The sequence below is a fragment of the Mustela nigripes genome, chromosome 6 (genome assembly GCF_022355385.1).
Source record: "Mustela nigripes isolate SB6536 chromosome 6, MUSNIG.SB6536, whole genome shotgun sequence".
Lineage (NCBI taxonomy): Eukaryota > Metazoa > Chordata > Mammalia > Carnivora > Mustelidae > Mustela > Mustela nigripes.
The window spans coordinates 51,701,162-51,725,227 of NC_081562.1; the positions used below are offsets into that span (position 1 = coordinate 51,701,162).

A 24,066-nucleotide genomic window follows, 5' to 3' on the forward strand; every position below is an offset into this window, starting at 1 on the left:
CGAGTTTAGAGGACCATTAAGTCTGTTTTTTTTTTTTTAGCCCTTTATTTATTTATTAGAATTTTTAAAATTTAAATTCAGTTAATTAACATATAATGTATTATTTGTTTCACGAGTACAGGTTTGTGATTCATCACTCTTTTTTTAAAAATTAATATATAATGTATTATTTGCCCCTAAGGGTACAGGTCTCTTTGTGATTCATCACTTTTATGTAACACCAGTGCTTATAACATCATGTGCCCTCCTTAATGTCTATCACCCAATTAACCCATTCCCCCACCCCGCTCCCCTCCAGCAACCCTCAGTTTATTTCCTGACATTAAGAGTCTCTTATGGTTTGTTTCCCTCTCTGGTTTTGTCCTGTTGCATTTTTTTCTCTTTTCCCCTATGATCCTCTGTCTTGTTTCTTAAATACCACATGTCAGTGGGATCATATGATAATTGTCTTTCTCTGATTGACTTACTTTGCTTAGTCTTAAAAGTGTTTTCTTGATCTTGGTGTTGGAGTGGACTCAAAACATGTTGGCAGCTGTGTGCATTTCCAAGGAGCAGGGCTGTTAGGGCCATTTCTAACCAGCGTGGGGAAGGAAGTGAAATGAGAACGGAATGGAATGTGTCAGCCAGCTGCCCATCAACCAAACAGTTCCCTTTATCTTCAAGTTAACAGCGGCATCTAAATATTAAAATCAGAAAAGTTGACCTTCTCCAAGCAGTCTGAATGAAACCTGGTTCCTAGGAAACCATTTCAACAGTAATATCTATCACTTTTTGAATGCTTAGTGTGTGACAGGTGCTATTCTAAGTGTATTAGCTATAGGAACCCACTTAGAGATACTGTTACACCCATTTCACAGGTGAGGAAACTGAGGTGTAGAAGTTAAATGGCATGCCCAAGATAAAATATCAGAGTCTGCTATCAAATATTGGAGTCTGGCTCCAGAGTCTGTACCTAACCATTACAGTATAGCTCAGAAAATATTTAAATATCTTATGCCTGCAGGCTTGGCTACACAGCACTGAGCAGTCAGGAAAGACTAGTTCTTAACTCTCAGTGCCTGGAGAGCCAGATGCTTCCACTACAGTTGTCAGTGAAAGCTTCTGAGGCACTTGAGCAGAGACCTGGGTGTTGGAAAGGGTTTAGTCCTGCAGAGATCTGTGGGAGGGCATTCTGAGAAGAACAATAAATGGGAAGTCACACATCGAAGAATGAGCTTGGCTTGCCCAGGGGACAGAATGGCAGCTGTACCGAACCACTGTCACTTCTAAGTGAAGTGGTTCTCTCTGTCTCATCTCTCTCACCTCCTTGTCTTTGTCTGCTGATTGCTCCTTCTGTTTGGGAATGCCCCTCAAATGCCCCTTCCACGTCACTAATTGTCCTTGAGAGCTTTGGTTTGGGGTTTCTGCCTGGAGAGTCACTACACCCCCCACCCCCACTTGGGGTAGGTGCCCTTGCCCTGTCCTGGCTGCCCTCACACTTACCACACCCTGCTGAGTTTGTGTTTTTTTACTTGGGGGAGTTCCTAGAAGAGAGGCACTGTCTAAACTTAGAATACCCTGCCCTTAACACACATTGGGGTACATCCATGTTGCCTGAATGGTTATTACCAAGGTCACATAGTAAGTGTCAGAACCGGGATTGAAAATTAACTGTGTCTCTTCTCAAAATCCATGGTAGGGTGGGGTTTGGTGGGTGGTGCTGTGCTGACAGATGTAGTTTGAGAAGTATGAAATGCTCAGCCTCCACCTAGCACAAAGAGTGTCAGAGATGGTGGGTCATTCATCCTGTGTTGACAGGGTACTTGTCTCGGTGCCAGTCGTCCTGCATGAGAGGCGCAGGGTTATGAGTTGGGCATATTAAGCAGCTCCAAAGCACGATATCCTTTGATTTCATGCCCCAGAATTTTCTAAGGGTTTTTATTTGATCATAATATCTATATACATAAATCCTAAGAACATTCCCAAGCTGTGAGGCTGCGATTATGAAATAATTTACTTTTGGTCTTGTCAGTGCTTTTTAATTCCAATCCATAAATGAATCTTTAAGGTTATACTTAGTGATAAAAGCAGTACCATTTTAGGAACTTGAATTGCTAGTGTTTCTAGAAGTCATTATAATCATGGGCCTATAGTATCCATTCTGATTCTTGTTTGTAAAAACCAGAGACAGAAGTCTCTGTTGGATTCTTCACTCATGCTCAGTATCCTCTAGAAGTCTTCCATCTTCTGATGTAGTTTGCTGGTTTTGAGATTCTTTCCCTCTTAGTCAAACTAAAGCCTGAAAGGGAAGAGAATTTATTCCTTTTTAGGGAAAATGTGATTATTGCAGATAGCTGGGAACAGAGTCCTGGGATGATGTCTGTGGTACTTGGGACAAATCTTAGTGACTCTTGATTTGTACTGAAACAGACCTTTCTCCCCACAAAGACGACTGCCATTTGAGAGAGCCTCCCATCATGTAATTGATGGCTTTTTAAGTGTTTCCTGATGAAACAGGCAGTCACCATTTTAAATCTCTGTAGGTTTTACAATTTTGGTGTTTACTTTTTTTTTTCTTCTTTATAAAACTGCCTTGGACATGTTAGTAATACCTGTGGATTTGACTTCACTTCATTCATGTCCTAGACATAACTGAAGGTCTTTTGAGTCACACATCAGAGTCTTGTTGCTTTGATCTGATTCTTGAGGTTATATCTGTGCTTGTCTCTTCTCTCCTGCCATGATCTCTTCTGTATTCATACCCACTCTTGTTGACTGTATTCAGAGCAGCTCGGTCTTCCTGAGAGACCTGGAATTAGGGAAGATATCTCTTACCCTGGGTCTTGGATAATCCCTGGGGACATTTTTGTGAGTTTTTTCCTGAGTAGCTTTTATACTTAGTGATAGAAGCAGTACTGTTTTAGGACTTGAATTGCTAGTGTTTCTAGAAGTCATTACACTCATGGTCCCATAGTATCCATTCTAATTCTTGAATCTAGAATTTCCTAACTTGTTTCACTTAAGTATAAAAGTAAAGAAAGGATTGCCTTTCCCGTGAGTGGCTTACCACCGAATGGTGATTTCTGGAAGCTTAGTGTTAAACTTACTGATTCAGAGCCAAGATAAGTATATTACTCGGCCCTGTATGAGCCCTTCATAGCTGCCAGGAAACCTGGCCCCTGATTAACAGTGCTCTGAAGACGTTTTCTTGCCTTTTATTTCTGTACTTTCGGTTTTGTTTTTAAATGAAAAGTTCCTGAGTTAGGTTTCACTTTTTTAATCCCCCCCACCTTGACCTTTTTACGATGCTCTGCATTGTCTCAACAATCCTGAAGACTTTTATTTCCTTTCAGTACATGGTAGCTTTTCAATTTACAAGCTTTTGATTTTGCTTCAGTTACTTCTCTTTCACTTCCTCATCTGTAAAGCAGGGGAAATAGTGCATCCTGGGGTGGCAGCGAGGATTAAGAGAGGATAAACCGTAAGGACTGGCACAGAATAGGTGCTCGGTAAACTTTGACTCCCCTGGTATCCCTGGTGGATTGTCTTCACCACTCTGAGTTTTCCCTAGCCTGTGATTTAAGTGACTTTAAGCCTGCATGTCCACCACAGTGGCCACCAGCCACTGCGCCTGGTGAGCCAAAACATATGTGATAGTCCAAACTGAGATGTGTTACAAGTACAGCATTCCAGATTTCAAAGACTCAGCTCAAAAAAAAAAGATAAAATCTTATTAAATGTCTCACATTGCTTACATTTGAAATAGTACTATTTTTGACATACCAAGTTAAATAAAATATATACAATGAATTTCTTCCCCTTTTTACTTTAATGTGATTAGTAGATAATCTTAAATTACATATGTGGTCCCATTATATTTCTGTGGGAGTATGCTGGTTTAGGTCCTAAAGAGGATTTGTATACAGAAGTAAAATAGTCTAATAAACCAAAGGAATAAAGCAAGGTGTAAATGCAGGACAGTGACTTTAATGCCTAATGTGTTTATTTAGCACATCTTAGTTTTGTGCTCTTTAAGGAAACTCCTGTTGGAATGAGTTTTCTGCAGTCTCCAAAGTCTATTACAAACATCTTTTTTTAAACCCCTCTCCTCTACCTTCCTGTTGCAAACATTTTTTAGTAGTGTTACCACTTTGAGAAACTACAAAAAGGGTTAATATCTTCCTTGATAAGAAGCATTCAACCTGGGGTGTCTGGGTGGCTCAGTTGTCAAGCATCTGCCTTTGGCTCAGGTATGATCCCAGGGTCCTGGAATCAAGTCTCTCATCAGGCTTCCCACTCAGCAGGAAGCCTGCTTCTCCCTCTGCCACTCCCCCTGCTTGTGTTCCCTCCCTTGCTGTGTCTCTCTCTGTCAAATAAATAAAATCTTTTTTAAAAAATGGAAAGGATAAAAAGAAGCATTCACCCTTTGAGGATTTCAAAAATGTCAGGAGTCTGTTTGAAATCAAATGTAGTGAACTGTAGAAATACATGTTGTAAACACTTGGTATAAAATAGCGCAACATCTTCTCATGATTCATCAGACTTTGGGCAGTCCCAAAGAAGTTACGAAAAATGTTTTGAAAAATGTTTTTTGCTCAATAGCGGTGTGGGTTGAGTAGATACATAACTTCCCAGGGGCATGTATTACAAGTCTTAGAAATCTTTATGTTTTATTTTTTGAATTCTTATATGATTCAATGAGTAAGATCTCAGTAAGTCTGGGCTGTACAAAAGATAATAGCAAATGCTGTTTGTCTCATGGGTGGGGTGGGGGAAGAGCTGTATGATAGAAAAGGAAAACCAGACCAACTGTGTTCTAGATTGCTTGTTTTTCTTCCCTCATTCTCATAGATGCTCGTTGCCAACATTGACTTGGGTCCTACTATTTTGGATATTGCTGGCTATAACCCGAATAAGACACAGATGGATGGGATGTCTTTATTGCCCATTTTGGTGAGTATGAAGCCCTCAATCGGGCCTGAGCCAAGACTCTGAAATAAATTCCAGGTTGTACAGATTTAGAATTAAAAATTTAAATCTTAAATCAAATTGTGAAAATTGGAGAATGGAGAATAGAATTTTTCTCTTCTCTCTGGTGGGAAGGAGCTTCTAAAAGACCAGTTGGGCCATTTATAAACAGATCTCTATCCTCCCTTCTTCCCCTTCCCCCTCCCAAAAACCCATCATAAACAAAGTGAGGACAGATGAGAAATTGCAACATATGTGAAAAAGGGTTTGTGGTCCCAACCGATGAGTTCTTCACCATAGTAGATGGGTTTTTAGAAAGATTAATATCCCAGTAGAAAAATGGGCAAAGGAAGGAACTAATCAACTCATTGAGGAATTAGAAATGTCTACAGTAAGTGCAAAAAGGATTGCTCCAGTGCTGATCAAAGAAATGCATAACTGTAGGAGGTCTTTATTATCTATAGAACTGGCAGAGATTAAAAAGACTTATAACTGAGTATTTGCAGAAGTCTGAGAAAATGAAAACTACTTAGACTTGGTTCATAAACATGTAGTCAGTATGAGCGGTCAGGAAGCTAATTTGACAAGACCTTTCACTTCAGAATATATACCTTAAGGGACACCTTGCTGGCTCAGTCAGAGAATATGACTCGATTCTGAGGTTGTGAGTTCAAGCTCCACGCTGGGGGTAGCTTACTTAAAAATAACATCTTAGGGGCACTTGGGTGTCTCAGTTCATTAAGCAGCCAGCTCTTGATTTTGGCTCAGATTATGATCTCAGGGTCCTGGGATTGAGCCCCACGTCAGCCTCCCTGCTCAGTGGGGAGTTTGCTTCACTCTCTCCCTCTGCCCCTCATTCTGCTCTTTCTCTAAAATAAATCTTTTCAAAAAACAAAATCTTTTTAAAAATAGAATCTTTTAAAAAATAGAATACACAGGAAGTATTTGTGTGTATGGTACTGCACAGAGCTAAGGATCTGTGGAACGATCAATATTAAATCGGCAGAATCAGTGTTAAAATATGTTAGTCATTTATGGTAACTCATTATAGGTGACTGTTAATCATTGATTTGTCTGAGTCTGTTACAGTTTATTACTAGGTAATATGTGCTTCATTCAAGAGAATACATGTCACTCACATAAGCCTTGAAACCTGAGAAATACCCAGGAACTCATCATCCCATTTAAGAACTCACATATTTCCACTACTGGTGCATCTACCTATATGCTCCTCCCCATCCTACCTATCTGTCCCTTGCCTGTCCTTAGGAGTGATCATATTCCTGAATGTCATGGTTGTCATTCTCTGGATTTTATTTTTTTAGTAATTATCATGTAAATATCCTTAAACAAGATACCTTAGTTTCGATACATTTTTGGCACTAAAACAAAACAAAACAAAAACACCTGAATGTAATCTGGGACTTTTACCAATTCAGCATTGTTTCCAAACTGATACACGTTGTTCACATATGCCTAATACTCCATTGTATGAACACATCAAAACTTCGTTTTTTTATTAGTCAGTAGATTGTTCTCTTGTGCTAGTTTTGTTTTAGGAACAATGATGTTGGGTTGAGCCTGGGTGGCTCAGTGTTTAAGCATCTGCTTATTATAGATCCCAGGGTCCTGGGATCGAGTCCCACATGAGGCTGCCTGCTCAGCAGGAGTCTGCTTCTCCCTGCCCCCCACCTCCCTCCTTGCGCCCTCTCTCTCCTGCTCTGCTTTCTCTTAAATTTTAAAAATCTTAAAAAAAAACAAAAACAAAAAGACAGTGCCGTTAGTTGATATTTATACCTGTCTTCCAGTGAACATGTGTATATACCAATACAGGAACTGCACATTGTTCATTTCTATAAATATTGCCAAGTTATTTTTATAAAATGTTATCACCTCACGTTCCCACCGGCAATGTATGAGAATTCCCTTTGTTCTATAAGAAACAACTTATAGACAACTTAATTTTTGCCAATCTGGTGGATAGAAAAGACCAAAATTGTATTTGGTCCTGCTTTGCATTTCCTCGTTTATTAGTGAAATGAATCATTTGTAGCAGTTTTAATTCCCTTATTCACTAATTTAAAGTTGATAGTAAGTTCAGTAGTTTTGGTGTATGCAGAGTTGTGCCTCCATACCGTGATCTAAATTTAGAACCTTTTCATCACCCCAAAAAGATCCATTAGCAGTCTTTCCCCCATTGCTCCCTCTCTCAGCACCAGGCAAGCACTGATCTACTTTCTAGTGCTATAGATTTGTCTGTGTGGACATTCTGTATAAATAAAATCATGTATATATGGGCTCTTGTGACTGGCTTCTTACACTGAGTATAAAGTTTTCAGAAATCATCCCCTTTGTAACAGGTATCAGTATTTCATACCTTTTCATTACCAAATAATATTCCACTGTATGGATATTCCACATTTGTTTATCCATTCCTCAGTTGATAGGTTGTTTTCCCTTTTGGTTATTACGAATAATGCAGCTGTGGACATCCTGTGTACAAGTGTTTGTGCAGACGAATGTTTTCAGTTCTCTTGGGTACATACCTATTTTCCTAGGAATAGAATTACTGGCTTGTGTGGTGACTTATGTTTAATCTCTAGAGGAACTACGAGACTGTTTCTAAAGCAACTGTACCATTTTATATATTCCCATCAGCAGTGTACGAGGGTTTGAAGTTTTCCACATCCTTGCCTGCACTTGCTGTTAACGGTCTTTTTATTACATTGTAGTGGTATGAAGTGGTATCTTACTGTGGTTTTGATCTATGCATTCCCCCAATGACTGATGATGTTGAACATCTTGTGTGTTTATTGGACATTTGTGTATCTTCTTTGGAGATACGTTTAGATCCTTTGCCCATTTTTTAATGTTTCTCGGGGTTTTTTTTTAAGATTTTATTTATTTGAGGGGCACCTGGGTAACTCAGTTAAGCATCTTCCTTTGGCTCAGGCCATGATCCTGGGTCCTAAAATCGAGCCCCACATCAGGCCCCCTGCTCAGCAGGGAATCTGTTTCTCCCTCTCCCCCATCCCTGCTCACTCCCTTGCTCGCTCGCTCTCTCTGTCTCAATCTCTTGAATGCTCTGTGTCTCTTTAATACATAAAGAAAATCCTTTTTCTTTTCTTTATTTTTTTTTAAAACACAAGCACTCTGTAACTTTTCATTGGGACAGGACCCTCCCCACTTTCAAAACCGCATGCACCAATAACTGCACGGCGGCCACATAAATAAAATCTTTAAAAAAGAGAGAGATTTTGAGAAAACACATACCTCGGGGAGAGAGCGAGCCAGCACACATGCTCATGGATGGGGCAGGGCAGGGAGGGAGCCCTATGTGGGGCTTTAGTGACCTAAACTGAAGACAGACAGACTGAGCCACCCAGGTGCCCCTTAATTGAGTTTTTTTGTTTTTGTTTTTGTTTTTAAAGATTTTTATTTATTTATTTATTTGTCAGAGAGAGAGAGAGAGCGAGCGCGAGCGAGCACAGGCAGAGTCAGAGGGAGAAGCAGGCTCCCTGCGGAGCAAGGAGCCAGATGTGGGACTTGATCCCATGATGCTGGGATCATGACCTGAGCTGAAGGCAGCTGCTTAACCAACTGAGCCACCCAGGCGTCCCTTAATTGAGTTTTTGATGAGTGAATCAGTTTTTCATGCCTTTTGTGTCGCTTCCCTTGTGAAATACCTTTTTGCCCGTCATGTTCTTCCTCTTTGTGACTTGTCTTTCCTCTACATTATGATTTGAGAACACAGGAGTTAAATGTATAAATCGTCTCTTTTATGGTTAGTATTCTTTGTGTCTTGCTTATAAAATTGCTTGGAACCTTGGATCAAAAAACAGTTCTCCTGGGTTTTCTTAGAATAGTTTTGTACTTCTGCCTCTTACATAAAAGTCCTTGATATACGTAGATTTGATTTTCTGGTATGGTATGAGTCAGGGATCCAATTTCATTTTTTTCTCTATATATACTCAGTTGTCTCTTTTGTTCCACAGATCTCTCTATCCTTGTAACAGTATTATTTTGTTTTTGTTATAAAGCTGTGTAATTAAATCTTTGTAAAGGCAGACCTCTCTGCCCTTGTGGGGACCATAGCTACCACTCTTTATGTAAACTTTAGAACAGCTTTGAAGATTAACTGAAAATTCACGTTGGATTTTTGGTTGGAATTGCATTGAATCTATAGATCCAGTAAGAGGAAATTTTATATCTTTTAATGTTCTTGCACAAATTTTATACCATTTCACCATGGGGGTGAAATTATTTGCAGCATACACAGTTGATCCTTTAACAACATGGGTGTGAATTGTGTGGGTCCACTTACACACAGATTTTTTTTTTTTATGAACATTGGAAAATTTTTTGGAGATTTGCAACAATTTTTAAAAACTAGCAGATGAACCATGTAGACTATAAGTATTGAAGAAAATAAGAAAAACTAGGTATGTCATGAATGCATAAAATATACATAGATACTATTTTATTACTTATGATCATAAAATGTATACAAATCTGTTCTAAAAAGTTGAAGTTCATCAAAAGTTACTCAGAATATACATGGCACCATTTAGTTGAGAGAAATACAATGATGTAGTATTAAATTATAACTGCATAAAATCGTCGACTGTGGTCCATACTCTATTACTGTATCACTTCCTAGCCACCTCCAGTTGCTGGAGGTGAGCTTAAGTGTTGCGAGTATCTGCTTAAAATGCCATGTGATGCTAATCATCTGTGCATGAACAGCTTCTCTCCAGTAAATTTGTATTGTCGTAAAAAGTTATCTCATCCAGTTCTCATGTATTTTTCACTATGTTTCATGCAATACCATAAGCCTTGAATAACACCATGGGACCCATGCAAAGTGCCACTAGGGATGCTAGAAATGCTCCTGAGAAGCTGAGAAAAGTTACGACATTATAAGGAAAAGGAATTGCTTGATATGTACCGTAGATTGAGGTCTGCAGCTTTGGTTGCCCACCATTTCAAGACAAATTTATCCAGCATAAAGGCCACCGTGGGGAAAAAAAAAGAAAAAAGGAAATTCATGAAGCCGTCATGGCAGGTATGCCAACAGGCATGAAAAAAATCCTTTTTGCAAAATACTTTATCTTGTATTGAAAATGTAGCTTTGTGTAGGTGCAGGATTGCTCTAAGAAAGGTACACCTAGGGGCGCCTGGGTGGCTCAGTGGGTTAAAGCCTCTGCCTTCGGCTTGGGTCATGATCCCAGGGTCCTGGGATCGAGCCCCGCATCGGGCTCTCTGCTCAATGGGGAGCCTGCTTCCTCCTCTCTGCCTGCCTCTCTGCCCCCTTGTGATTTCTGTCTGTCAAATAAATAAATCTTAAAAAAAAAAAAAAAAAGAAAGGTACACCTATAGAACTAATAATGATTAAGTAAAAGCAAAGTCATTATATGACAACTGAAAACAAAAGGAAGATAAAGAATATAAAGCTGGAGAATTTAATGCCAACAAAGGATGGTTTGGTAATTTTAGAAAGATTTAGCTTAAAAAATGTCAGTGTAACAGAAGAAGTAGCTTCTGTTGACCAAGAGGCGACAGACCAGTTCCCAGATGCCATTAAGAAAATCATTGAGGGGCACCTGGGTGGCTCAGTGGGTTAAGCGCCTGCCTTCAACTCAGGTCATGATCTCAGGTTCCTGGGATCAAGCCCACATCAGGTTCCCTGCTCAGCAGGGAGCCTGTTTCTCCCTTTCCCCTCTGCCCTTCCCCACCCACACTCCCACACCCCCTGCTCGTGTTCTCTCTCTCAAATAAATAAGATCTTCATCGTTGAGAATATCTATTTGAACAGGTTTTTAGTCCAGATAGAAATTCTCTGTTATGGAGAAAAATGCCATAAAAGACATTTATTAGTAAGAAAGAGAAGAAAACACCACGATTTAAGGCAGGAAGCTGTATCTAAGTCCTACTATTTTGTGCAAAAGCAGTTGGATGAGGACTCCTGAGCCAGTCTTTTGGTTGCATAAGAAGACCTGGACAGTGAGGACCATTTTTCTGGATTGGTTCCATCAATGTTTTGTTCCATAAGTCAGGAGAAAGTACCTTGCCAATAAGGGACTGCGTTTAAAGTTCTTTTGATACTGGACAAAGAGGATGGCCACCCAGAACCCCAGGAGTTAAACACTGAAGGCATCAAAGTGGTCTCCTTGCCCCCAAACACAGTGTCCCCAATTTATTTGCTAGATGAGGGGTCATAAAGATCCTTAAGGTTTATTACACACAGTTACTCTCTGGAAAGGATCAACTATGGAGGAGAACCCCGAGAGAATATCATGAAAGTCTGGAAAGATTATACCACTGAAGAAATTGTTACAGAAAAAGCCTTCATGGCCAAAATAGTAAATTCCTCCTGGAGAAAACTCTGTCCAGATGTGCCTAACTTCACAAGATTTACAATAGAGGAAATTGTGAAAGAGATTATAGATGTGGCAGAAAGTTGGGAGGGGTGTTGAAGGGTTTCAAGATCTTGGAGAGTTGACATCAGACAGTCTGGCAGAAGCATTTTGATTATTCAAGACTGCTTTTGACTTTGATGACATGGACCCTTCTATGATACAAGCAATGAAGCTAAAATCACACAGTGGAAGAAGGATTGGTACCATATGGAAACATTTTTAGGGAAATGAAAAGACAAAAATTGTGTATTTTGTAAAGTTACACTGAGTGTGCCTGCCTCCCCTTCCACCTCTGAAATCACTGAAGCAGCAAGACCAGCCCCTCCTCCACCTCCTCCTCAGCCTATTCAACAAGAAGATGACCAAGATAAGACATTTATGATGGTCCACTGAAGAGTGAACGGCCACCACGCCGTACAGTTAATAAATTTACATTGTGTAGGTTTGTGTCTTTGTGCAAAAATCTAGTAACTGTACAGCAAGAACTGTAGCAGCAGCTGCATCACCTAAGTATTCACCATTTAGAGCACTGTGTATGAGACTTGTATGGAAGCGGATAGTCTGTCCTTACATAGGCATACGGTGAGTGGTATTTAGTATAAAATTAATAATGTAGTTTGTTTACTGTTTTTTGCTTTTAAAGAATTATGTTACAAAAAAAAAAAAATTACGTTACCATGCCCTATGGCTCCCTCCCTCATAACTGGAGAAACAGGAGTATCAGCCTGTCATCACCAGTAAGTTTTTTTTAATGTAACAGTGTCCCCAGTGCTGTGTTATTTATATGACATATCAGTCTGCTATAGTTTTTGTGGGTTTTTTGCCCTAGAAATTTTACGACGACGCATTCATTGAGCTAGGCTACCATAGCTGTGTCAGCTACCCTACGTCACCATAAAGCAATCATAGTGCTGCTGCTTTGTTACCGGTGTGTGATTCATTATACCTGTAAACAAACATGAATTACTTTTTCATGCTTTTTTATTTTTGATGTCTAGTATTAGTAATATGTATAAGGTGTTCAGTGTGCGTATCATGTAAGGTGTTATTAATGTAGGAACAACAGATCATCTTGTAAACAGATAACAAACTTACAGTGTGAGAAATACAGTGCTGTAAATATATTTTCTCTCCCTCATGATTTTTTTTGGTATTTTCTTTTCTCTAGCTTACTTTGTAGGGATATGGTATATACTACTTAACGCAAAACGTGTGTTAGTCAGCCATGTTGTCAGTAAGGCTTTCAGTCAGCGGGAGGCTGGCAGTAATTAAGCTTTTGGAGAGTCAAAAGTTCACCTTGAATTTTCATCCAGTTAGGGTGTCAGTGCCCTTAACCTCTGTGTTGTTCAAGGGTCAGTGATACTTAATTTCTTTGCATGGTTGTGGAAGTGCCATCAGGACTCGGCTCTTTTCCTTCTTCCTGTTTTGTTTTGGAAGATACTCGAGTGAAATTACTGGTGTGTTGTGCTTGCAGAGAGTTATAGCTCTAGCTCTGCCTTGACTGACAAGCTGCTAGCCACGTGCAGCTAGTTATGTAAACTGGAATAAAATGGGAAAGTTAGTTCCTCCGTGTCACTAGCGACCTATCCAGTGCTCAGATGCTGTTGTATTTTTATTTTATTTTATTGAGAGAAGCGCACCCAAGTGAGGTGAAGGGGAGAGGGAGAGGAGACACCTCGATGAGCTGGGAGCCTGATGAGGGGCTTGATTCCGAGATTCTGGGGTCAGCCAAAGGCAGACGCTGAACTGCCTGAGCCACCCAGGTGCCCCCAGAGCCATTGTATTGGATAGCACACATACAGAACATTTCTGTCAGAAAGTTCTGGATAGTGCTGCTAGAGACCAGAGGCTGGCAAACCGCTGTGGACCAAATTTAGCCCACCTGCTTTTCTGTAAACAGTGTTCTATTCGAATACAGTCATACTCTTTCATGTATATATTGTCAGGCCTACTTTCCTGGCACAAAAGCAAAGTTGAGTAGTTGTGGCAGAGACTGCATAACCACAGACCCTAAATATTTACTGTCTGGCTTTTGACTGTTTAATGAGCCTTCCTGACCATATTGATTGACCCAGAATATAACCTGGCCCTCAGGATTTTTAAAGCTCCCCTAGTGATTTTATTATGTAGCAAAGCTTGGGACCACTGATCAGATAAACTGTTCCCCTGAATCCCTGCTTCCGTGGCTCAGAGCTGGCAGAGTGGATACTCCTGTGACTTAGATTTCTGAGCCCTTGACCTGCAAGGGATTGTTCAGGATTCATTCATTATAGATTAGTTGGTTAGGAAATCCGTCCTGTCTCCGCATCCCCCTTTGCAGGCGGCTATGGCGTTCCAAGGCCTTACACAAGCTGTCCCTCATTCCAACTGTGTGCATCCGGTTATGTGGGTCCACTTACGTCCTTAGTGCAGAGTTCTCAGACTAGCTAGCATCCATGAGGGGTTTAGAACGACCCTATTTCAAGCTAGAAGGTTCCCCACCCTTTGCAATAAGTACTCCCATGATGGTAATGCTGCTGGGGGAGCAGCTCGAGCACCACTGTTTCAGAGGTGCTTCTCACATTTTACTGTGCATATGAATCACTGGTGGATCTTATTAAAATGCAGCTCCTGGCTCATTAAGGGTAAGGGTAGAGCCCGAGACTGCATTTCTAACAAGCTCCCAAGTATTGCTGGTAGACTACTGTGAAAAACCCAACTGAGGGGGTACCTGTGTGGTTCAGTGGGTAAGCCTCTGCCTTCGGCTCAGGTCCTGATCTCAGGGTCTTGGGATTGAGCCTCACATCAGGGCCCCTACTCCCCTGCCCCCCCCCCCCCGCCCTCTGCCTGCTGCTCTGCCTACTTGTGATTTCTGTTTGTCAAATAAATAAATAAAATCTTTAAAATTTTCCAACTGAGTAAAGTAAAAGATCAAATTGGCTTCATTCAGTGATTATTTGGGCAGCATCTCATCTGGTAATAGAAGAGAGCTCTACCAAACCCAAAAATGAAAGGTTTTAAAGGCAGGAAGGGGGGCACCTGGGTGGCTCAGTTGGTAAAGCGACTGCCTTCGGCTCAGGTTATGATCCCAGAGTCCCAGGATCCAGTCCTGCGTCAGGCTCCCAGCTCCACGGGGAGTCTGCTTCTCCCTCTTGCCTTCTCCCCTCTATGTTCTCTCTCACTTTCTCTCTCAAATTAAAGAAAAATCTTAAAGGCAGAAAGGGGACAGAAAAAAATTATTAGCAAAGAATGCATTGTTTCAAGCAAGATCACCCTCCTAAGTGGAATGGAAGGGCCCAATGGGCAGATTACCTCACTAATACTAACCAGATAATCCAAATTGACTGATTAAAGTTAAGCTGATGGGAGGCAGCTTTTGTCCATCCTTTTTTTGGTATTCATAGATTGTGACGTCTTTTGCTTAATTTCTGTGATATTCACAAGCCATGACTTCAGGTTCAAAATCTTTTAAGTCTGTCACTCCTTTTCTGACATTCCTGTCTTGGGGGGAGGTCATTTGCTTGACGGTTAGTGGCTGTGAACACACACTTAAAAGCAGGAAGTTTATTATTATTGTGAACAGGATAATCCCTGTGTTTGTAGTCCCCAAGACCTAGACCAATCAAAATCAGTCACAGAAAGACCCCACGGAAGGAGTCACCTTTTTGAGCCAAGAGGGTTGTTCAGTGATCTTACACAGCTGAGTTTCAGTTCCCCCGAAGTGTTACTCCAGCAGCAGCAGTGGTTGATGTTGGCCATAGCTCAGACACCTCCATGCTCAGCCAAAATATATTCGGGGGCCATTCTGTTAACAAGAACAACTTAGACGAGAGAATCTAAGGATCTTTGTTGGAAAGTTCTTGTCTTAGCAGTGGCTTCTGCAGTATTTTTGAGTTAAGGTTTCTAATCATACTCTAATTTGCATTTCCTGAGAATCAGAGAAGTATGCCCCTGCAAAAGGAGGTTATTCCTGAGTCATGAGTGTCTCCTAATAATTTCTTTGTGACTTGATATAGAAATCCAAGAGTCAACCAGTTGAGGTATCATTGTTCATGGTGGAAAGTTAGGGGCACAGCTAACCTAAGGCATTGCCCAGCCATTGCCAGCTAGCTAGGTATTCATAGGCCCAAGGGGAGTGGTAACCACAGACAAAGACAAACTCTGTCAGGGTGCAGATCATCTCCATTAAAGTGGTCATACTAATGAATTCATTCACAGAGTTTGCTGCATTTACCTGTTCAAGCCAGGGGTCAGTTAGGTTTTCAGCACAGATGGGAAGAAAATCTCCTAACTTGAAATAGGGTCATTCTAAATGACTTGTGAAGATGTGTGCTGCTGGTGAGATCTTTTGAGTGAAAAGGAACAGGTCTGACTTACACAATCATGAGAGCTTGGGGGTGCAGGTGTACCAAGATTTACTTAGATACTTGGGTCTGATTAGGCACCTAGCAGTTATAAATGGAGAAAGGTAAAAGGCACAGGATGTTCTAGCCCTAAGAGTTGAGCTTGGTATACAAGGTTTTTTAAGGAGGAGGGGGTAGTAACATTGTAGTGATTGGGAAGAGAAGAGAAATTGGTCACAGGGAAGACCAGGGGATCTCTAGCCTTTTGGATAGATCAGAATTTTGATGACAAATCCAGCAGTCTGAAAGGTTACCTTCCTTAGTACTGGCTGGGAGATAATAGATAGAGGGTGTTACCTTTCCAGGCCAAGACCAGAGTGAAGGAAAGAAGAAGGAAAAAAGTTTTCATGTTAGTTAAAGTATGAAGTCTTGATCCAGGGGGAAGCAGTCTATGTAGAAGTCACCTGCTTCTTGGCCTCATCACTTTGATTTGGAGATTTCTGATGCTGGACAGGACCAGATGTCAGGGGGAGCCTTCTTCAGCTGTAAGGTATTTACCCAGGGCTCATTGCCTTCTAGTTTGGCAGCAGAATCAGTAGTCAGGAGCCACTTGGTAAGGTCTTTTCAATAGGTTTGAAGGCTACTTTCTTACGATGTTTCCAGAATACTCAATCACCAGGCTCTAGACCATGACTAGCAGGATCCTTTGAATTGGAAACCAGGAAAGCTTCACTAACCTATTGATGATAGGCTTTAGCATAAAACATTAAAAGACTTAGAGTAGCTAGTCAGACCAAGTTGAAACAACAAGGGACCAGCAGAAAGCTGTATACCAATAGGCCTTGCTCTACCAGTGACTATCTCATGTGGAGTGTTTGTTTCCCTGAGAGGGCTGCTGTGAATAGTCAGCAAAGCCAGAGGCAACATTAATTAACAACTTAGGTCAAAGGAGTACAGCCGTTTCAGCAAGTTTAGAATTTGAGGATCCTATTAGTTCTCTCAACCTTGTCTGATAGGATCAAGGGTGATTGGCTCAGTGATCATTTCAAGAGGTTTGCAAGGCTTTCATTAAGCCACGGGAGGTGGGTGCCTCAATCACTGGAAATTATAGAAGGTATACCACAAGTGGAAAACATGTTTTCTGTCTCTTTGCTACTGAAAGGCCATCAGCCTTGCAGCAGGGAAGGGCTTCAGCCTATCTGGAAGGCATGAATTCAAGAACATATGGGTAGTAACCCCTACCGCTGCAGTTGTTCAGAGGGGCCAGGAGGAGGAGGTTTGAGGCCTCTGGGAACAAATCTCATTTTCCCAAGATTGCAGACCTGACCGGTCAGACATTTAGATGCAAATGAGGCAGCAGGAGCCGAAAGAGCTCCCAGGAGGTTTGTCTCCTTGCAGAAGTGTTGGGTCAATTCTGAATTGAGATTTTAAGCTGTGTTCGGAGTTTACAGAAAAATGTCTTTTCCTAAAGTTAAATTCACGGAGGCTTCTCCTAAACCTGCGGCCTTATAGTGGCTGGAATAGGCTGTAGCAGCGGAACCAAAGTTGTATGCTGTAACAGGCAGTGACTTGGTTATCTCTTTCGTGCACAGATGAGGTGAAAGGGTTGGGTTTGGTAACTCTAGGGCACGTGAATCTTCTAGTGCTTATTTTTGTCTTAAAAAGGACTGCTTGTGTTTATCTTCCCATGCAAGGGGTTCAGGTACTGAAATTTTAGTAAATTCATAGAGTGGGGAACCAATAGAAAAATTAGAAACCCATTGTATATAACAGCCAGCTAGGTTAAGAAATCCACAAAGCTGTGCTCAACTTAATCCTTTTTCGAAATAACTGAATTCCTTTAGTGCTTAATTATGACCTGGGTAATCAACAGTGTCTAGAAATAATTGTGATTTTTTTCCCTCAGAGACTTTATGTCCCTTTTCAGTGAACTACTGCAACAAGTAAATCAAATCTTTTGTGGACACCTCTTTGGTAACTGAGCATAGAAAGAGCTGGTCTGCATATCACAGGATGGATTTCCTAGGGAACTGGAGGATAATGAAATCTTGGTGGAGTACATGGGGATGATAAGGGACCTTGATGAATCCTTGAGGCCGGACTGTCCAGATATATTATTGATTGTTCCAAGTAAAAGAAATTAATATTGGCTGTTGAAGTCCACAGAGATGCTGGAAAATGCTGAACAAGTCTACAACAGAAAACCATTTGAATTTGGTAGAACTTGTGACAAAAGGGTGCCTGCGTTCGGAACAATGGAGAATAACTTGTTAATAGCTCTCAGGATCCTGGACAAGTTGCTTTCCCATCCAATTATGTTTCCAAACTGGCAAATTCTGCATGTTGGAGGGCTGGAACAGGAAATGATTAACCTCTGGGCAAGGTGTAAGGCCTTATATGGCCTCATGCCTTAATAGATATTAGAGCAATACAGACGTAGGTTTAGTTCTGTCTGTCGGAATTTCTGTAGGCTCTGTACTTGCTGTTCCCCCGATGTCCGAATCGGAAGTGGCCCACAAATTTTTCAGGCATCTCAGTTAAATTAGGGAATTTCTGTTGGAATTTTCTCTCATCTCTATCAAAGACCAATCATAAAGAGTATAAGATCAGGGGTGCCTGGGTGGCTCAGTTGGCTAAGCATCTTAACTTCGGCTCAAGTCATGATTTTGGGGTCCTGGGATCGAGCCCCGTGTTGGGCTCTCTGTTAGGCAGGGCGGGAAACCTGTTTCCCTTCTCTCTCCACCTGCTTCTCTGCCTACTTGTGATTTCTTTCTCTCTGTGTGTGTCAAATAAATAAAATCTTTAAAACAAAATGTAAGTTCAGGTTGGTCAGGAAATTCTAAGGTGAAGTGACATTAGAAGCAAAATATATTAGCTATTTTAATTTAGAAAGGAGATCTCTACCTAATAAATTGGGGCTGTAACGCAGAGTAAAAAAGGCGGCTTTAGTAAAATGCCCCGTAGTCATTTGTATTGGTCGAGCTAGAAATTCTGTCAGAGCTTTACTAGATACCCCTGGTATATAAACCTTCTTTCCATTCGGAGGGATCTGTTGTCCTGTGAGAGTGGGTTAAAGATGGTATGTATTGCAGAGCATGCATGCAAGCAAGGGGAGGGGCAGAGGGAGAGAGAGAGAATCTGAAGCAGACTTTGTGCTGAGCACAGTTTGATGGGGGTGCTCAGTCCCATGACCCGGAGATCATAACCTGAGCCAAAATTAAGAGTGGGGCATGCTTAACCAACTAAGCCACCCAGGTGCCCCAGAGTGCAGTTTAAAGTAGAAAGTGTAGTTCTGGTATCTACTAGAATTTAGCAAAATTCTTGATAATTTTACTTTCCCCTTGGATGTTTAGGGTACTACTGATAGCAGTTTTACTGGAAGGTGCCTTGGAAACCTGTTAGTTTTGGAGATGGCCCATATGGGAGCTCTTCCTTGGGGGCATCGAGGAATTTGTGTAGGACCTTTGAGGACAGTTTCCCTGAGGTGCCCCAGTTGATTACAAATGAGAAAATGAACCCTGGGCCAGCCATTTGATGACGGACTTCAAGGAGGGTATGATGTGGGAGACCCAGTAAGGCCATTAGTGTGGCGGACCTTTGTTTATGATTTTGGTTCAAATCCTCTCAGAGTGTTTGGCTGTGGTCACAAGTTCAGTCAAGCCAGTGGCCTCTCATCCTAAGTTCTGCCTTTTTATTAACCCACTAATCTCAGGAAATAATCCATTTGCAAATAGGGCAGCTTGAACAGGTCGTATGGAATCTGGAGTGCCATAGGAAGAACACTTCCAAACAGCCTTGAGATTCTGCCACAGATTCATCTTTTATTTCCATGTTTGGATAATAGAGCAATCTGTGCAGGCAGGGAAGAATCAGTATTGCTTTTTAAAATATCACTTGATTTATTTCTAGATTTTCATGGTCTGTAAGAGGACTATGTTGGTAATTGAAGATCTTGACTCTCATCCTTGGAATTATGCCATTCTGCTTCCCAAATCCATTTTTGGCCTTCACGAGGTTCTACCAACATGTGTACAAGCTGGTAAAGATCTGGCAGCCTGGGGTCATAGGCACTCATAAGGATTCTAAACTCTTCAGAAAACTCAAGGCTCTTCCGTAGGTTTAGGAAATTCTTTAGCTATGGCCCTTAGTTTGGTCTTTAACCAAGGAGTGAAAGAAATCTGAGAAGGATCACTTGCAGCATCAGGTGATTTTATTATTAAAGATAACAGTTTAATAGCCTCTTCAGAGTGGCAAGGCAATTTTGACAGAATGAATAAAACATGGGGCACCTGGGTGGCTCAGTCGGTTAAGCGTCTGCCTTCGGCTCAGGTCATGATCCAGGGACCTGGGATCAAGCCCCACCAGGGAGTCTGCTTCTCCCTGTTTAGCTCCCCATTCTTGTGTTCTCTCTGTGTCAAATAAATAAAACCCTTTTAAAAATTAGTAAAACATGAGTACTCACATAAAGGAGGACAGAGGGGAGTGAGGAGTCAATTCAGTCCTATCGTCTGTTACTTTAGGTGCCTCTGTGTCTTCAATTTCTCCTTGGTCTTTTTGAAGTGAATCTTCTAGTGAGGCTATTTTGGAATATTGAAGTCTTTTGGAAACCTCTGCATACCAATTAAAATGGGTATCCCATTCTTTCCATTTTAATTCAGGAACCCTTACTTTCAAATATGATTCTTTTTTTTTAATTGAAGTATGGTTGATGTACAATATTATATTAGTTTCATGTGTACAACATAGTGTTCAACATTTATATACAATACAAAGTGATCACCATAGTTCATCTGGCTACCCTCTATCACCGTACAAAGTTACTGCATTATTTTTTTTTTTCTTTTTTAAAGATTTTATTTATTTATTTGACAGAGAGAAATCACAAGTAGATGGAGAGGCAGGCAGAGAGAGAGAGAGAGGGAAGCAGGCTCCCTACTGAGCAGAGAGCCCGATGTGGGCCTCGATCCCAGGACCCTGAGATCATGACCTGAGCCGAAGGCAGCGGCCCAACCCACTGAGCCACCCAGGCGCCCCAGTTACTGCATTATTAACTGTATTCCCTGTGTTGCACATTGCATCTGTGTGTCTTATTTATTTAATAACTGGTAGTTTGTACCTTTTTATCGCCTTCCCCTATTTTGCCCACCCCCTCATGATCCTCCCCTCTGACAGCCACCAGATTGTTCTCTGTATCTGAGTCTGCTTCTGTTTTGTTCCTTTGGTTTTTCTAGATTCTACATGTAAGTGAAATCATGGTATATGTCCTTCACTGATTTATTTCATTTAGGATAATATCCTCTAAGTCCATCCATGTTGTCTCAAATGGCAAGATTTCATTCTTCTTGATGGCTGAATAGTAGTCCATTGTATATATACACCACAGGTTCTTTATCCATTTATCAGTGAACACTTAGGTTGCTTTCATATCGTGGTGTTTGTAAATACTGCAGTGCACATAGGGGCGCATACATCTTTCTAAATGGTCTTTTAATTTTCTTCACATAAATACCCTGTAGTGGGATTACTGGATCGTAGGGTAGTTCTGTCTTTAACTTTTGAGAACCTCCATACTGTTCAGCATAGAGGCTGCACCATTTTGCATTCCCACCAAAAGTGCACGGAAATTCCGCTTTCTATACATCCTTACCAACACTTGTTATTTCTTGTCTTTTGAACATTAGCCATTCTGGTAAGTGTGTGGTGATCTCATTGTGGTTTTCACTTGAATTTCCTGATGAGTGATGTGAGCATCTTTCATGTGCCTTGGCCATCTATATGTCATCTTTGCAGAAATGTCTGCTTAGGTCCTTACCCACTTTCTAATTGGGCTTTTTTTTTTTTTTTTTTTTTTTTTGAGAGACACACAGTGAGAGAGGGAACACCAGCAGGGAGAGTGGGAGAGGGAGAAACAGGCTTCCCGCCTAGCAGGGAGCCTGATGAGGGGCCCAATCCCAGGACCCTGGGATCATGACCTGAGTCGAAGGCAAGCGCTTAATGACTGAGCCACCCAGGCATCCCTTTAATTGGACTTTTTAAAATACTGAGTTGTGTGAGGTCTGTTTTGGACATTAACCCTTTATCAGTATATCATTTGCAAACATCTCTCATTTAGTAGGTTGCCTTTTCATTTTGTTGCTTCCTTCACTTTGCAAAAGCTTTTTAGTTTCACGTGGTCCCACTTGTTTATTTTTGCCTTGCTGCCCTTGCCTGAGGGGACAGGTCCAAAAATATATTCCTGTTTTCTTGTAAGAGTTTTATGCTCCTGGTTTAAGTCTTTGATCAATTTTGAGCTTATTTTTGTGTATGGTATAAAAAACCTACTCCAGTTTGATTCTTTGGCATGTAGCCATCTACTTCTCCTAGACCATTTATTAAAGAGACTATCTTGGGGCACCTGGATGGCATTGTTGGTTGAGTGTCTGACTCTTGGTTTTGGCTCAGGTGGTGGTCTCAGGATTGTGGGATTGGGCCCCACATCAGGCTCTGAGCTCAGTGTGGCATCTGCTTGAGAATTTTCTCTTTCCCTCTCCCTCTGTCCCTCCCCTGCTCTCTTTCTAAAGTAAGTCTTTAAAAAAGACCCATCTTCGGGTGCCTGGGTGGCTAATGGGTTAAAGCCTCTGCCTTCGACTCAGGTCATGATCCCAGGGTCCTGGGATTGAGCCCCATGTCGGGCTCTCTGCTCAGCGGGGACCCTGCTTCCTCCTCTCTCTGCCTGCTTCTCTGCCTACTTGTGATCCCTGTCTATCAAATAAATAAAATCTTTAAAAAAAAAAAAAAAAAGACCATCTTTTCCCAATTGTATGTTCTTGCCTCCTTTGTCAAATATTAATTGACCATATAAGCATGGGTTTGTTTCTGGACTCAATTCTGTGCCATTGACCTGTGTGTCTGTTTTTGTGTCAGTAGGGACTGCATTGAATAGTGGATTCCTTTGAGTAGTATGGACATTTAACAATATTAAGTATTCCGGTTTCTTGAGTGTGGTGTATCTTTCCATTTATTTGTGTCATCTTTTATTTCTTTCATTCTTGTCTTAACGGTTTTCAGAGTACAGTTCTTTTGCCTGCTTGGTTAAATCACTCTTTTTGCTCAACTGTACATGCAATTGCTTTCTTTCTCTCTCTTTCTCATGGTAGATTATTAGTATATTAAAAGACAACCAGTTAATGTATATTAATTTTGTATCTGGCAACTTTATTGAATTCTTATCCTAATAGTTTCTTGGTGGAATCTTTATAGAGTTTTCTATATATAGTTCTCTTGTTGCCTACAAATAGTGTTTTACTTCTCTTCTAATTTGGACACCTTTTATTTCTTGTGCTTGTATGATGTGACTAGGACTTCCAATCCTATGTTGAATAAAGTGACAAAAGTAGGCATCCTAGTTTTGTTCCTAGTCTTAGGAGAAAAGCTTTCAGCTTATCACCATTGACTATGATGTTAGCTGTGATTTTGTCATATGTGGCCTTTATTATGTTGAAGAATGTTCCCTAAATACCCACTTTAAGTTTTTATTATAAATGAATGTTGAATCTCATCAAATGCTTTTTCCACATCTGCTGAGCTGACCATCTGATTTTTTTTTTTTTTTTTAAGATTTTATTTAGGGAGAGAGGATAAGTAGTGGCGGGGAGGGGCAGAGGGAAGGGGAGACCAGACTCCCTGCTGAGCAAGGAGCCCGATGCAGGACTTGATCCTAGGACACCAAGATCATGACCTGAGCCCGAAGCAGACACTTAACCAACTGAGCCACCCAGGTGCCCCTGATTTTTCTATTAATGTGGTATATATTGATTGACTTGTATCCTTGCATCCATGGAATAAATCTTACTTGATCATGGCATATGATCTTTTTTAATGTATTGCTTAGTTCAGTGTACTGACATTTTGTTGAGGATTTTTGCATCTGGGTTGATTAAGGATATTGGCCTACAACTTGTGTGTGTGGTATCTTTGTCTGATTTTGGCATCCAGGTAGTGCCAGCCTTCTAGAATGAGAAATCTGGAAGCATTCCTTCCTCTTTGATTTTTGGAATAGTTTAAGAGGGATACATATTAATTCTTCTTTGTTAGAATTCATCTGTGAAACCTGGTCTTGCACTTTTGTTTGGTGGGAGTTTTTTGATTACTGATTCAGTTTTGTTACTGGTAATAGGTCTATTTAGATTTCCTGCTTCTTGATTCAGTCTTGGAAAATTGTATGTTCCTAGGGATTTACCCATTTCTTGTAAGTTGTCCCTTTCCATGTAACTTCTCTTTCACTTCTGATTTTATTTGGTCCCTGTTTTTTTCTTGGTAAGTCGGACTAAACATTTATCAATTTTATCTTTCCGAAGAACCAGGTTTTCTTTAAAGATTTTATTTACTTGATAGAGAGC

General features: G+C 40.9%; 1 protein-coding gene across 1 annotated transcript in view; it reads left to right on the forward strand.

Annotated features, from left to right (window-relative positions):
- The window catches only part of GNS (glucosamine (N-acetyl)-6-sulfatase), a 58,373-nt gene that overhangs the window by 20,805 nt on the left and 13,502 nt on the right, over window positions 1–24,066 (forward strand). The window contains exon 10 of the mRNA XM_059402546.1: window positions 4,831–4,932. Within this exon, the coding sequence (XP_059258529.1) occupies window positions 4,831–4,932 (102 nt within the window). The remainder of the gene's footprint in view (window positions 1–4,830; window positions 4,933–24,066) is intronic.